General features: G+C 36.6%; 1 protein-coding gene across 2 annotated transcripts in view; it reads left to right on the top strand.

Moving 5' to 3' along the window:
- LOC132823375 (peroxisome proliferator-activated receptor gamma coactivator 1-alpha-like) overlaps window positions 1–13,307 on the top strand; it is a 149,201-nt gene extending 135,894 nt beyond the window's left edge. The window contains exons 8-12 of one of the 2 annotated variants that reach the window (XM_060837119.1): window positions 217–1,066; window positions 5,320–5,416; window positions 10,897–11,018; window positions 11,147–11,298; window positions 12,179–13,307. In XM_060837119.1, the coding sequence (XP_060693102.1) occupies window positions 217–1,066; window positions 5,320–5,416; window positions 10,897–11,018; window positions 11,147–11,298; window positions 12,179–12,282 (1,325 nt within the window). In that variant the 3' untranslated portion in view covers window positions 12,283–13,307. The remainder of the gene's footprint in view (window positions 1–216; window positions 1,067–5,319; window positions 5,417–10,896; window positions 11,019–11,146; window positions 11,299–12,178) is intronic. The other variant, XM_060837120.1, reaches the window with a different exon arrangement.
- Window positions 13,308–15,986: the final 2,679 nt, after the last annotated feature.

Raw genomic sequence — 15,986 nt, 5'->3', positions numbered from 1 at the left:
TCTAACTTGATGTAGTAATGTGGAAGACAAAAACTTTATTTTTGTCTAATCCCCATATTTTACTTTGGAGCATTATACAGTGTGGTGGTTATATATTTAAAAATAAAATTTCAAGCACCTCAATGCTGTATTGAAACACTTTCCTTTATGTCACACAAAATAGTGACAATTATTTTGTATTATTGAGTACCAATGTTAGATTTTTTTGTTCTCCAGGACTTACACCTCCAACTACTCCACCACACAAAACAACTCGAGATGATCCTTTCAAGACATCAATAAAGACTGAATCATCTGTTGACAACAGAATTAACCAGTTACCATCAAAAAATCATTGGAGTTCTTTGTCAAAACGTCTTGTTAATAAACACCCAGAGCAAACTGAGCTCTATGCTTACCTTAGCAAAGCCACAGTTACCCCCATTCAAATGGAAGGCAAAAAAGTTAAAAGGTCATACACTAGATGCTTTGGTGATCATGATTACTGCCAATTGTATAGGTCAGAGACTGAAACTGAAAGAAATATTTTGAGACTTTATGAACTTCCCAACTCCAATGGTCAACAGAATGTAAAGGAAAAACATGACAGTTATTCACTTTACAATGAAAAGAGACAGAAGATGTCTCCCATTCCAAACCATGGACTTAATTGTGAGAAAGTAGAGATGAGCAAAGAACTTCCAGTTCAAAGCAGCAATAAGAAATCAATGAAAGACCAAGAGATAAGAGCCAAATTATTCAAGCACTTTGGTTATCCAAAAGAAGCCATCACTGATGAGAAGCAGCATATGCTTGAAGACACTGATTGTGATCTTAAGAAACGCTGCTGTTATTCAGATATAAAGCTACAAACTTGGGTGAAGAAGCCTGACACCAGTTCTTGGGCTTTATCACCAACCATTGCCTTGCATAAACAATCCAAGTCACTGCCAAAGGACCCTTTGCATCCTCAAGAACGTCAATTAGACAGGGAACGAACAAAGACCTACTCTAACCAACAGCGCAAAGCATCTTTTGGACCTTCACGCACACAATCCAGGTTTGCAGTGAAAAGGGAATCTGCCAGGTAGGATATGCAAAGTCTGCACTTGGAAAAAAGTAAGACTATGAAATCTGAACCAAGAACAGGTCATTCAGTTCATCAAGTACACAACATCATAGCATTGTTGGCTCTTCTACCCCAATCCTTATGAGCTGATCTCCTACTTTGAAAAGTGTTATTCCATTCCGCCTGCACATAAAAGAAAATTAAATAATACTGTTGAACTAACCCACTAGTGCAAACCTGAAAATTGACCCATTCATCATTCTGTGGGGTTGTGGTGGTTGTTGGAGGGAGATGGTAAGTGGGTGGGAATGGGAACGGATCTGGAGGGAAGGTCATTTTCCCGAGTCCTTGATTTCAATTAAGCCTCATCTCCAGATTTCCTTTACTCAGATTCCCTTTCTTCTCTAGTTTTCAGTGTCCCTCTGTCCCATAATACCAAGTGCATGATTAGTCTTTTGGATTGATCTGAACCTAATCCCATAATTGCTTCACTGTACACCCAACTCTACATCCGTCTCTCTGCTGTGCCCTTTGCTATTCCCCAAACATCTAGCAGCTAGCTAAACCTGTATCCAGGCACCCCTTAGCTTGGACTGGCAAACTGATTACAAGAGACCGATGTTGCAGAGCCAAAGCTGCTTCTTGGTGGCAGATAGTGAAATCACAAAGAGTGGTAACCTCGATTGCAGCAGGAAACCTACAGGAACGCAGAATTCTCCCAGCTGCCAGCAGCAGTCCCTAGGAAATCCACAACTCATTCTGTGAGACATTTGAATATTCCAAATGGTTGCTAATTTATATCCGTATTGTAAAGTCACAATCTACATCATAATGTGATTGACATTCAGAGTTTTGTGTTTGCCATTTATTACTGATCTGTCATTTGGAAAGAACATTCCAGTATTTGCTTGAGAGAAATGAGCAAATATACATTGGCTACTGTATTATGGAATTTTACAGCATAGAGAGAGAGAGAGAGAGGGCGTATTAAGCCCACAATATTTGCCTCCGCTCTCCCCTGCCATATTCCTATATTCCAGCTATATTCCTACCCTGCATCTATACTTTTTACACCCTGTTTAGTTTTGTATTGCAAGTCACTACTCTTCCATAAGCTATTATTGATCCTGTTTTCATCACTATTTTAGATAGCCACTCTCTTTTTTTTCTCACAGTAACATTATTGCTGTTGCTGATATTACATTTATGCCCTGCTATTAAGTCACCAACTCATGAAAAAAGTTTCTCCCTGATTTAATTTATTAAAACAGTTCTAATATATTTTCTTCATGCTAATGCTCCGTTGTAGGCTTTAGAGCTGAACTTCTAACAATACTGTTGCAAACTTTTATTCTGAAAACAGGTGTGCAAAACTTAAAAAGAAACAATTTAAAAAGTTGTCCATCTTCTAAGCACCAACCTGTTTGGGCATGTTGGCATACACACTGGACCTGGTGAGGCTTGAACTTGGATTGTTGGGCTTAGAAGTAAGGACATTACCGCTACACCACAAGACTCTTAAAAAGTGGGAACTTGAGCTCCATTTAATATTAATTATTGGTTTGAAATCTTCAGCAGAAGAATTGGAGCCTGATTTGAATTTGATAAAATGACTGAATAGTGTTATAGGGCTGACATCAGCAAAGTACAGTGTATTCTATTTATGGAAAATATGTTTCTGGATCATCAAATAAACTAGAAGGATCATGTCCAACACAACCATGTATGGCAACTTACTTATTTTTCTTTGGCTTCTATGGCCGTTTTTTTTTACTCATACCCATTTCATCCATCATTTTCTAAGATTGTCTAATCCCCGATACTTCTGATGTAAGCCCCACCATCAGGTTTCTTCACTCCTACTTTGAATACTTTTTGTGCAAAGTTAAATGGAAAGTGAAACAGAAAGCTGATCTCAGCCCCATGCATTCTCCATCCCACCTCTGGAAGCTTTGAACTAGGACTATTGACAGGGAAATCATGGAATAATGTTAACAAAGGGGTATTGCCATAGACTCATAGAGATGTACAGAATGGAAACAGACCCTTTTGTCCAACCCATCCATGCCGACCAGATATCCCAATAAGGAAGATACTTGGTGCTATTGCCTTTTTCGGATCTCAAGTTCTTTCCACTCTCATGATCTGTGTTCTCACTCTCTCCTCATAATATATGTTCTGTCCTCGGTTTCTCTAAGGCTCTGATGTTTTATGCTGCTGGATAGTCCATCCTGGTCCATCCTGTTCGTGTTTATTCACTTGCTGGTAATCTGCACACATGGCCTTGCTCGTTCTGCTGTGTCTGATACTCTTTGCCATGACTGACATTTGGTAATTGATCTCTCTAAACTGCATTTGATGTATTGACTTTTGAAAACAATCATAATGGTAATTACTTACATGTAATTTAATGTTTTATTTGGCTCATTAGTTTTATTGCTATTAACACAGTAGACGCTTGTCATATAAACTCATAAACTTTTTATTCAGTTGCAGCTGACTGCCATTCTTACATTCACCTTGCTTAGATTGAAACCTGACTTTGATGCATCAAATCATAAGTGAAGTTTTATTGCATTAAAAAGAGTTCAAATCAGTCATTACCTTACACAAAAGAAAAATAGTTCATATTTCTCTTTTTTTTTCATTTTGCCATTTGTCAAACTTCAATGATGCTGCACACAGGGTAGTAAGACCTGATGCAAAATTCATGTTAGAGTTAGTGGGCATGCACAGAATTGAATCAAGGTGTGCAAGGAGAAGGTGGATATGAGGGGAAGAGAATGGGAGAGATGGAAGGCAGAGAAGAAGATCTGTGACAAGTGAGTAAGAGACATGTTAGAGGAGCATAGGTTAGAGAAATAGGGAACCATAAATGAGAGACTGGTAAGATGGAAATGCAGAAGAGAGAAATTTGTGGAATAAGGGAAGACATGGGAAGCCAAAAAGTGCTTTAGTGAATGCCAAAGGACTGTAATAGATGCAACAGATAAATGGAGAGGGAAGGCAGCATAGACCAGAAGAACTAGTCACGGTGAGAGAAGTTGGAGCATGTTTTTCAGGAGGTGGTGAAATTAATGCAGCTAAAATTATATGTAACCCTGCAGGTATAGGATGGTGAAATGTGATGTTTATAACCAAATCAAATCTCAAAGTTGATGGCATCATGGAATATTTAGACACTGCCTCAGCTGTCCTGCTTGAGTATTCATGTTTGTTTTCTTTTGCTGGAAGAGAGATGAGTGGGTATCCTTACTGGTGCCTCTGAGGTAGTAATGCCACTGATAAAATTAACCTTGTGTTGTAATAATTTGTGGTTGTAAACATGTAAACAGGATCAGCTGAAAATATAACAAGTCTAAATATTTAAGACAAAAAAACCTATAGGCATCAGTTGAATTAGTCACATTTTTCAATGTCTTTTGAAATAACTGTTGTGAGCCACATTACTTTTAACCTTTCTATGTGTTTAAAAAAAACATTAACACCTGAATGTGTTGATAAGCTTTCATGTTATAAGATATACTAAATAACTTTTTCAAGATTTCACAACATTCTATTTTCCTTCTATCTCCCTTTCGAAGGCTATGACTGCTAATGATGTAGTGTCCCAAGGGCCCTGATGACCTTAGAACATCTGACCAAATCATTTGCACAGTCTTTTGTATGAGCTAAGATGGTGGCTGTTGTCAGGTTACTCAACCATAACAAACATTATAATGAAAGCTGATTGTACCCTCACGGTATTGGAACACGCACACACTTTGCACTAACACTCGAGAAGAAGAGGAAGCAAAAACACCCATCATCCTTCCAAATCGCTGGTTGTAAGTGAGCAGAAGCGAAATGTAGGAATTGGTTAATGTGTCTGTCACTGGCTCCAAGTCATGAATCAAACCCAATTGCCCTTGTGTCTTTAGCTGTAAGTTAAATTTGCACAATTTTCTTGCCAAATTTTTTGAGTACCACATCCAGTACTATTATCATTTGTGCTAATCCAGTTAAGTATCTAAGTTTGTCATCCTATTTGAATAGTTTACAACATAGAACCGTGCTTGATGAACTATGTTTAGTAAACAGATTTAGAAACTACAGCTGTAAAAAATGGCCATTCAGCATTTGTGCCATTTTTTACAGTGTCCAAAAGGAGCTGTGTACTGCTCCTAAAATTTATCAATATATTTCGATTCATGTACAAGTTTTTCTTAAAAAAAGTACTATTTTAAAGTTATTGTCGATTAGAAGTTATAGCTTTACTTAAATTTCCACAGAAATGGCAGTCAGGACAAATATTCATACAAGAAACAAATTTGGAAGGAAGAGAACTTTGAAAAAGCAAACCAAATGAACAAAAAGAACAAAGCCATGGTAAGTACTGAAGATAGAGCACATGGAGTTGAACGTTGACTGTTTGTACACATCACTGGGAACTTTCTCAACTCTTGAGCTCAGTGGGTAACAGCAAGAATTGTGGGAACATGTGGTGAGTTTGAAACAAGGTTGAAGAATCTTGCTGTTGAGAAAAATAGCGCCAATTTTCCCCTCCCTTAAGATTTCAATGGCAAGTTCTGATTCTCTCTAATAAATAGCAACTACCTCATTTCCATGTATTTGCATCTAATTAATATTCAAAATCAGCTCAGCTTTATGCAACTTGCAATTCTCCCATTCTCTGCCAAGAAACTAGACAACAACCGTTCCTGACTTAAAAGTCAGAGTGGTTACTGCTGCTTCCTTCTTCCCTGAAGATGGTATTAGAGAAGGCTGCTATCTGTTTTCAGGCCCTTGATATCTGGTGCCTTGGCTTCCTCTTTGTAGATGGCCCTACTCTTGATCACCACCATCCACCAGAACCTCTGGGTATCTATCTGGAAAGTGGGTTACCAGCTTCACTTTCTGAGTATGTCAGAATGTTCCTGTAGCAGTGACAAATTTTCTCTCTCCTGCATCATGATTGCATGAGAAGGATGTCAAAGAGGCCAGTTGCATAATTAATAAGGGAAGGCGTGGGATATAGTGTGCAGAAAGTAGCTGAGTCATGATGGGATGCCTGCCTGAAAATAGCACTTAACCTAAAAATGAGAAAATTCAGCCCATTTACTTTAGATGTGAGCTAGTGGGTGCTTTAAAGCTATCATTACTTAGAGGCATACAGTCACAGGGAGAGACAGCATGGAAACAGACTCTTCAGTCCAACTTGCCCATGCTGAGCGTATATCGAAAATAAATCTCGTACCATTTGCAAGCATTTTGCCCATATCCCTCTAAACCCTTCCTATTCACATACCCATCTTGACGCTTTTTAAATGTAATTGTACCACCTCCACTACTTCCTCTGGCAGCTCGTTCCAAACATGCACCACCAGCTGCATGTAAAAGTTGCCCTTTAGGTTCCTTTTATATCTTTTTCCTCTCACCTTAAACCTATGCCCTCTAGGGGATGTGCCCACCCTGGAAAAATGGCCTCATCTATTTACCCTATTCATGCCTCTCATGACTTTATAAACCTCCATTACGTCACCCCTTAGCCTCCAACACTTCAGGGAAAATAGCCCCAGCCTGCTCAGCCTTTCCCTGTCACTCAAACCCTCAAATCCTGGCAACATGCTTGTAGATCATTTCTAAACCCTTTCAAGTTTCACAACATCCTTCCCATTGCAAGAAGACCACAATTACATGCAGTATTTGAGTAGGGGCCTAACCAATGTTCTGTACAGCTGCAAAATGACTTCCCAATTCCTACACAGTGCACCGACCAAGAAAGGCAAGCATACCAAATGTCTTCTTCACTATCCTATCTACCTGTGATTCCACTTTCTAGATTTATGAACCTGCATTCCAAGGTCAATTTGTTCTGCAACATGCGCTAGGACATTACCATTAAGTGTATAAGTTCTGCCCTGATTTGCCTTTCCAAAACACAGCACCTCACATTTATCTAAATGAAACTTTATCTGCCACTCCTCAGCCCATTGGCCCATTTGATCAAGATCCCGTTTTACTCTGAGGTAACTTTCTTGGCTGTCCACTACACCTCTAGTTTTGGTGTCATCTACAAACTTACTAACCATATCTCCTACGGTTACATCCAAATCATTTATACAAATGACTAAAACAGTTATATTTATTAATTATTGATTCACTAAACCTACAGATGGGAGAGCAACACAAAAGGTTAAAAACAAAGTTGTCAAAACTCCCAGGCTCCATTTTCCTTCACCCAGACCTAATCAGAAAGGCCACCAGCTTGTTCTTCACAGGCTGCTAGTTGCCCTCAATAATTCTGCTAGTACATCTGACCTGACCTCCTCTTCCCTACACCAATACTATCCAAGGTCCTAAAGAAAATTGTCTTTGAATCTTTGGAGCTCATGCCCATTCAACTTGGCTCCTCTTCTTCAGATGCAAACAACCCCTTCTTGGTGGCAGTGATGCCATGGCTTTGCTTAATTACCCAGACCGACCCAGAAAAATGGTACAGTAGCACCAGCAGGACTGGGTGGAAATCCTGTCCTGCCTCAATATTACCAATGAGATGAGAATCCAGCCCATGTCTGAAACCAATATGACCCTTAATTTTCAGAACTGTTACATTTTCGAAATGCAAGACTATCTCAAACAGGGCTACTCAAAGGAATTGATGGTACCCTTCATCCGAATTAGAGAAAAGAAAAGTCCAAATTGACATTTACTTGAATCATTTTAGCAAAATGTTATTATTGTAGTAGGAATTTGATTTTGCTTTACACAACAATTTTATGATAAAATAAAATATGAATATTTATAGATTCCGGTTTTCCCAATGCCTCAACCCATTGTAATACATTAGTTTTAGTGATACTGATTAAACCTAGATTACTATACCCAATGACAACAAGAAGGGTCACATTCCTCTCCTTTACCCAAATAGGATTTGTGTTTGGGTCTCTAACGTTTAAATCCTTTGCGTCAATGGTGCCCAGCTTTAATCTCAGCACCAACAAGAGACACAGGCTCCATTTAGATAGTAATTGGCTGTGACACTGATCTCGTTTCAATGCACATTCATTATTAATTTATGAGCACTTAACAAATCCATTCATGTCAGTTAAGGACGGCGTTAGCATTTCTAATTCTGGATTTACCAAAATTTATTTTAATTATGTTTCTCTGAAGCACAGGTGTTTTATGTGAGCATTTAAAAAATATTTAATCCTTTTTTTAAAGCTCCCACCAGTATTTTGTGCTGCAGAGTTCCATATAATGGACATCTCTCTCAGAAATCAGCTGCACATAATTTTTGGGTAAATCTGCAATGATTCATTTATGCCAACTAGATTAATAGCTTTAAATAGTACATTCTGGCAAAGGTAATCCTTCATAAATGGCATGGATGATGAGCTGGGACATAACAGATTTGCAAATTAAGGAAAAACCTATACACTGTTCCTTTATTGTAAAAGTAATAAATGTTCAAAAGACTGAAAGAAGAAATGCAGATGTTAGTGGCTGAAGATAATCTTGTGTTTCGGGAGAATTCAGGGTTTTGCCAGCCAGGAATAAGATTGTTACTTAAAACGTTACTGTAATTACAGTACTTTTTAAAAAATAATATAACTTAAACGAAGTAGGCAACATTTTATAATTTCAACAGACTAAACAAGCCTTCGCAGAAAAAGTTTGCATTTATATATTATATACAATTTATTAAAATGTTTCAAATGCTTCACAAAAATGTTTTCAAATAAAGTTTGGCCTCAGATTACGTAAGGAACTGTTAGGACAGATGATTTGGCTTAAAGAGGTAAATTTTAAGGAAGGTCTGAAAAGAGAGAGAGGCCATTTCAGACATTCATTTCTCAGCAGCTGAAATCACAACCGCAAATCATGCATGATTAAAGTTTGGGATACACAAGTTTTTAAAAATTTATTCATGGGATGAACGTGTCCCTGGCGAGACCAGCATTTACTGCCCATCCCTAATTGCCCAGGGAGTACTAAGAGTCACCGTATTGCAAGGAATCTGGATTCACATGTAGTCCAGACCAGGTAAGGGTGGCAGTACCCTTACCTAATTGGCATTAGTGAACCAGATGGGTTTTTCTGACAATTGACAAAGGATAATAGACTCTTAAATTCCAGATTCTTATTGAATTTAACTTCCACTGCTGTGGCGTGATTCAAACCCTGGTCCCCTAGGTTTCTGGATTAACAGTGCAGCCATAGTATCACTAGGTGATTGCCTCCCCTAAGTGACTAGAATTGAAGGACTGCAGAGATGTGTAAGGATTGTAGGTTTGACGGTGGTACAGAAATGTGGAGCAGGACCATGAAGGGATTTGATGAGTTTTCAAATCAAGGAGCAGCCAAATTGGGTTTCAGTGATGGCTGGCAAGCATAATGGGTGATGGGTGAATAGGACTTTTGGCGGGATTTTTCCTTCTATGGAAGTGGCCGGCTCAATTGTAGCAAGGGCAAAGAACTGGGCAGTTTGGCACTGGGGCAGTAACCAACCCCTTCCCACCCCCCCACTTCATCAATTAAGTGCTGGACAGGAAGATCCATAATAAATTAATGACCAATTAAAGGATATCTGTCCATCTCTAGCCCAGTTACCAGCCTTTCAGACAGGAAAAACAAAAATGACCTGCTGACTAAGGTTGGATTGGCAGCCTAATTTACCCCCATCAGAGTTTTTCCCTTTATCAGCCAGTTCCAAAGACATACCCAACTGAGTTTACCACTTGTTTTCACACAGTTGCTCTCTCCTCCATTGTTCCAACTCACTCATGACCCTTCTCCCTTCCTCCATTAATTCAATCTTAACCCTTTTCACTTCAGTATTTCAAGCAGTCTCACAATTCCAGCACCTCTCTCCTCCAAGGTTGCACACATTTTTCCATGCAATTTCATTTGGTTTCCTTCACTGCGCTTGCTCGCCAAACACCTTGTGTGATATTTCTTGACTCACGATTATAATTTAAATATGCCACTTTTAAAATGACTTGGCTAAAATAGACAGAGGAATGCCATATTAGAATGCAAAATGTTCATGTGCTAATACAAACAGTAATTTCTAGCCTGACAATCACCCAAATAACAGGTATCAATATGTGACATAAGGCCTGTGATGTAATCATTAAAGGTTCAGTGATGATTGTAAACTGCTCAGTTTTTGGCGCTCTGGTTCAGAATCTACTCTGAAATTTTTCATTAGATTACTCCTCTGTATTAACCAACATTTTACAAACAGTAATGGCAAGAAAAAAATGTTCCAGTCACTACTCTTTTATATAAGCAATTCTTATATTAACTTTGAAATTTAATTAAAATAATTTTTTTCACTTGGTATCAGTGTTTTTAATCATTTGCAAAAGTAAAGAAATGATCAATGTTTTGTGTGTCAACCTGGAAATTACCTGGAATTGCTGACTACTATTTATTATCTTTTGTTATGACTATCCAAATTCATTTCATATAGGTCAACACCAATCTGCTTTCATATAATACCTTTAAACAAAGCAAAATGTTCCAGGTAATTGCTTGCAACAGAAAGAGGATTTTGAAAACCATCATCATGAACTAATTTCCAATTAAGTTTCTGAAATGAAACCTATTCTAGTCCCCAGTCCCTATGCAGCCCTTATTTTTAAAAATGTGTCTAGCCTATAATCTTATGCAGGTCAATCATAATTTTAGATGCTAAAGACAGCATGAACATGTCGATCACGTACACTTAACAGGAAAACAATCTGTTATTCGCTGATCAAAAAAACCAAAAAATTTTAATGAATTAACACAACATGTCAGGGAAGTGCTGAACTGAACGAGATTTTATAAACAGCACCAAATTGTTTTTGCTTGTTCAGGATGAATGTCGTATTATCTACGTTGGAAAGCTAGCATGCAATATAACTCAAGCAGAACTAAAGCGTCGCTTTGAAGTCTTTGGAGAGATTGAAGAATGCAAACTACTTGGTCAAGACAGAGGGTAAGAATTTATTAATCAGTTCTGCATATTTCTATGCATGTCTTTTTTTATGCTAATAGAAGATGGCGCATGTTTTAAATTGCAACATTATTCTCTGTTTTAATACAATCATATATTTTCAAATGTAGCGACATGTATGGATACATCGCCTATCGCTACAATGAGGATGCTGCTTTTGCTCTCAAGAATGGACACAATTTGCAGAAGCAGAATGAACCTGCCTTGCAATTGTGCTATGGAGGACTCAGACGATTCCGGAAAGCCAGTTACACTGACCTGGGTAAGGGGACAAAGCAGTCCTTGTACTTTTCTGAATATAATCAATGAGAAACATTGCTCTATGTTTTGAGGTGTTGATCAGAAAACAAAATGCCAAATATATTCTGGCTGAAGGATATTTAATTTAGAACCCTTCATTTCAAACTATAATATATGAAAAGTAAAATTAGCATTTGTACTTTGTCCCTCTCCTCCATTACCAAAATTCAAGATTATCCCAATATTTTCCATAATTTTGGTTTAATTGTTCTGGTGCTATTCTCCAGAAGATAGTTCAGACCTGATGGAAATAGCTGTGACCTACATTTTCAGTGATATTTGATCTATCTCTATTCTCTTTATTTGTCTGCATTGTTTCTAAGTGAAAGAGTTCTGCTTCCAAACCTCTGCCATTTTGATGTAATGGCATTTTAAAATTTGCATTTTCATGAAAGTGTATAAAGTAATCCCTTTAATTATAAAAAGTGTTCACCAGAATACAAATTACTTACCAATGGATTTTGCTCATGGTTCAGTAAATATTATGTGTACTCTTTACGAAAAGATTGGTAAATGCGTACATAGATGAGTTTAATCTGCATTCATTGAGTCTTAATGAGTAACATTAACAAACTCCAGGATAGTTGAAAGAATGATCTTAATCAGTAGACTGCTGAAAGACATTGGAATATGCAATGGAAATTTATATGTAGCAGATTAACCTTGTATTAACATTCTGATATTTTCTGTCTCAAAGATTACACTTTGGTGAGTAGGTAAAGTGCTGGAACTAGAAACATAAGCAAAATTTGTCATCTTTAAATTCTATTGGACTTCAATTAAATCTGCCTTAGTTTATGAAGCAGAAGTAAGAGAACTAAAAATAACTTGTTTAATTTTAGATTCCAGCGTAGAAGACCTGGAGCCTGCTCCAATTAAAAGCAAATATGACACTATGGATTTTGACAGCTTGCTGAAAGAGGCACAGAAAAGCCTGACTAGGTAACGGCCTTATATCTACTGCCTACAGAGGATGCCACAATACCTCAATCAAGGCACTTTTCATTTGTTTACCTCTGTCCAGTAGAACGGGACATTGTCCTTTTACAGTGAAACAAAAATGAAGTTTACATGAACCAAGCTGCTTCTGTCTGTGATTCTTTGGGTAGATGTCAAATGTCACAAGTTTGGGCAGTTTAGTAGAACTACTGCTCTTTGGTTGTTGTGTTCCCATAAGTATACATTCAATAATAGTGGAGTTGCAGCTGTGTTCACCAATTTTAATGTCTGTAGTTTGGGATACCGTGTTAGCATAATGGGAATTGGGGTTAAACACTCGGGTGTTTTACATGTTTTATGTGCTGCATTTTAAAATGTAATAGTTTACATGTATTGAAGCGTTTTCTGTTGTAATTTATTGTGTGCTTCCATTGTTTCAACTATGCACTGTAACTGTAGCCTTGCCTTTTCAGTCCTGAAATTTCCTAACCAGAAATGTTTACATGTAATATTATAGACCTTACTATCATTATAGTGAACTAACATATCTAGGTTGACAAAGCTGTACTGTAAGTCATTGATTAGGTGCATATCAAGAACAATTTATACCTGGGTGCATGAGTGATAATTCCATTAATTGGTGGGATCATCAGAATGTTATAGCTATAGCTGATGAATTAATCTAAGATCATATACTGACAAAAAAAAGAAGAAATTATGGTTTATTATTGTTTCAGTATGTGTGCAATTCATTTAAAATGTGAGTGGGAAGGTATGGGGAGTTCAGATTAAGAAGCATGATTTTTCTTTCAATTTTTTAATTTTTGGAACGCCTTACTTGTTTAATTACTGTTTTATAATTAGATTTTTCCAAGCAGTTAAAATATAGTCCATTTTTGGTAATCTAATGTATTTTATTTATGATCTTAAGATTAAAACTTTGGAACCTTATACCTTTCCACATCAGCTTTAAGTGTGATTAAATAAGTCTCTAGCTTCTAAGCAAATGGCATATTATGTATTTTTTAAATCATATCTTATAGTTTCCTAGAGAAGTAATTCAAATCACAAACTGTATTAAACATTATATTTTAATGTCTTGTAAATATGTTTAAACCTTCTGAAAGCCCCTTTAATGCACTTGTTTACATTAATAAAAATCGCAGAATGTAACCACACTCTTTTAACAATTGTATTTTATTTTTCAATATTTCAATGATTTGCTACTGAATATAAATAGCAATAAAATAATGTAGGAATTGATTTTTTGTACTAGTTCAATTCTATCTACTGACCTATCAAACCTAATCATAAACATAGTAGTTGTTTACTCTTGCCCAATTTAGCATTCTATCATGGTTTAAAGACACATTCAAAAGTATATTTAATATGGCCACTTATATACGTATGAACATATAAATTAGGAATAGGAGTAGGCCACCCAGCCCTTGGGCCCGCTCCACCATTCATCAAGATCATGATGTATCTGATTATTCCACATTGCCGCCTTTCCTTGTTAAGATTTCATCCCCTTGCTAATCAAGAATCTTTCTACCTATGCCGTAAAAATATTTGATAAATTAATGATGAAATAATTAATACACTCAGATCCATCTACATTTCGAGGCTCTGCAATCTCTCACCATTTAAGTAAGTTTTTAAAAAAATTTCTTCCTGCCAACATGGACAATTTCATATTTTTATACATTCTAGTCCATTTGCTAAAACTTTGCCAACTCAGTAAACCTATCAATGTCACTTTGCAACCTTCTTTTGTTTTCTTCACAACTTACTTTCTGACCTACTTTGTGACATCTGTCAATTTAGGAACCATACCTTCCATACCTTCATTCACGTCAGATATATAAACTGTAACAGTTGTAAGTGCTGATCCCTGTGGCACATCATTCATTACAACTTGCCAACCAGAAAATAACCCATTTATGCTGACTGTGTTTTCTACTCTGTTTGCTAGCTAATGTTCTATTCATGCCAATGTATTACCCCCTACATCATTAGCATATATTTTCTGAATTAAACTTTTACATGGCACTTTATCAACTGCCTACTGGAAATCGAAATACAATGTATCCACTCGTTTACTTTCATTCACAGTGCATGCTGCTTCCTGAAAGAACTTTCTCACATAAATTGGTTAGACAGGATACATAAAACTATGTTAACTCTGCTTGTTTACCTTCAATATTTCTAAGTATCTTGTTATAATATCTTTAATAATAGGTTTTAACATTTTCTGTATATTAAGCTAACAGGCCTATAGTTTCCTGCTTTCTGTCTCTCTCCCTTCTTGAAGAAAGGAACTATTTATTAACTATCTGCTCTTTTCCCAACCTAATGGAACCTTTCCTGAAATCTAGAGAATTTTGGAATATAAAGCCAATGCATCCATCATTTTACAAGCCATTTCTTTTAAGACCAAGGATGAAGTCCATTAGAACCCAGGGACTTGTTTGTATAGTTCCAACAATTTGCTCAGTATAACCTTTCTGCCCCCCCTTCTATTTCCTGATTTACTGCTATTTTGGAGATTTTACTTTAAACATATTCAGAGAGAACCAATGTAAAATGATATATTCAATTCATTGACTATCTCCTTATCTTCCATTGTAATACTCTGGACTCGCTTTCCATGGGACAATCATTTACTTCGTTTTCCTTTTTTCAAAAAAATAGTATCGATAGACATTCTTATTACCTGTTTTTATATTTTTGTGTAGCTTCCTTTTCACTCTAATTTTTTCTCTCCATGTTTTAGTTATTCTTTGCTGATTGTTATATTCTATCTAATCTTCTGGCCCATCATCCACCTTCATGCAGTTAACTGCCTTTTTTAAAAGTTTGAAACCAGCTTTAACTTTTTTAGTTAAGCATAGATGATGTGTAATCGGTTTTTATTCTTTCTTTTTGAGATTGAACTGTTTTGCATGTTTTGAAATGTATGTTAAGTATCTGCCACTGCATCTCTATTGACCTATCCCTTAAGCTCATTTGTCTGTTCACATCAGCTAGCTGTATTTGCAGTGTCTTCATAAATGTCCTGATTTACATTGAGAATACTAATCATGGATCTACTCTTCTTTCCCTTAAAGTGAATGTAAAATTCAATCATGTTATAATTGTTACTGCTTTGAGGGTGCCTGCACTATTAAATCAAAAACTAATGTTCTCTGATTGTACAATATGAGGTATATTATGGCCTCCTCTCTGGTGATCTCCAAAACATGCTACTCGAAGAATCTGAAAATATTCTATGCATTTCCCACCTAAGTGACATTTACTTGTTTGATTTTTCCAGTATACATATATATTTAAATCCACTGTGATTGTTGCCATATATTTCTGACAAGCTCTATTTGTTTCTTAGGTCTAATAAAGGATCATTGGACCTGAAATGTTGACTCTACTTTTTCTCTATAGATGGTGCTGGACCTGCTGAATTTCTCCAGCAATTTCTGTTTTTGTTTCAGATTTCCAGTTTTGTTATGCTTTAGTTCCATTTATTTCTTTCTTTCTAATCCATCCTACTATATAATTAGGGGGCTTGTACACCACTTCCACAAGTGATGTTTTGGTTTTATCACTTCTTATATCTATCCATGCCCCTTCTGTAGCCTAGTTTCTTGAACCCAAGTCATTCTACTCTATTATACTATTTTTTTTAAATTAACAGGACTGTCTGTCATATTTTTC

This window comes from Hemiscyllium ocellatum, chromosome 16, assembly GCF_020745735.1.
Source record: "Hemiscyllium ocellatum isolate sHemOce1 chromosome 16, sHemOce1.pat.X.cur, whole genome shotgun sequence".
Lineage (NCBI taxonomy): Eukaryota > Metazoa > Chordata > Chondrichthyes > Orectolobiformes > Hemiscylliidae > Hemiscyllium > Hemiscyllium ocellatum.
Note: the sequence above shows the minus strand (reverse complement) of the source record. Positions and strands in the feature narration are given on the sequence as shown.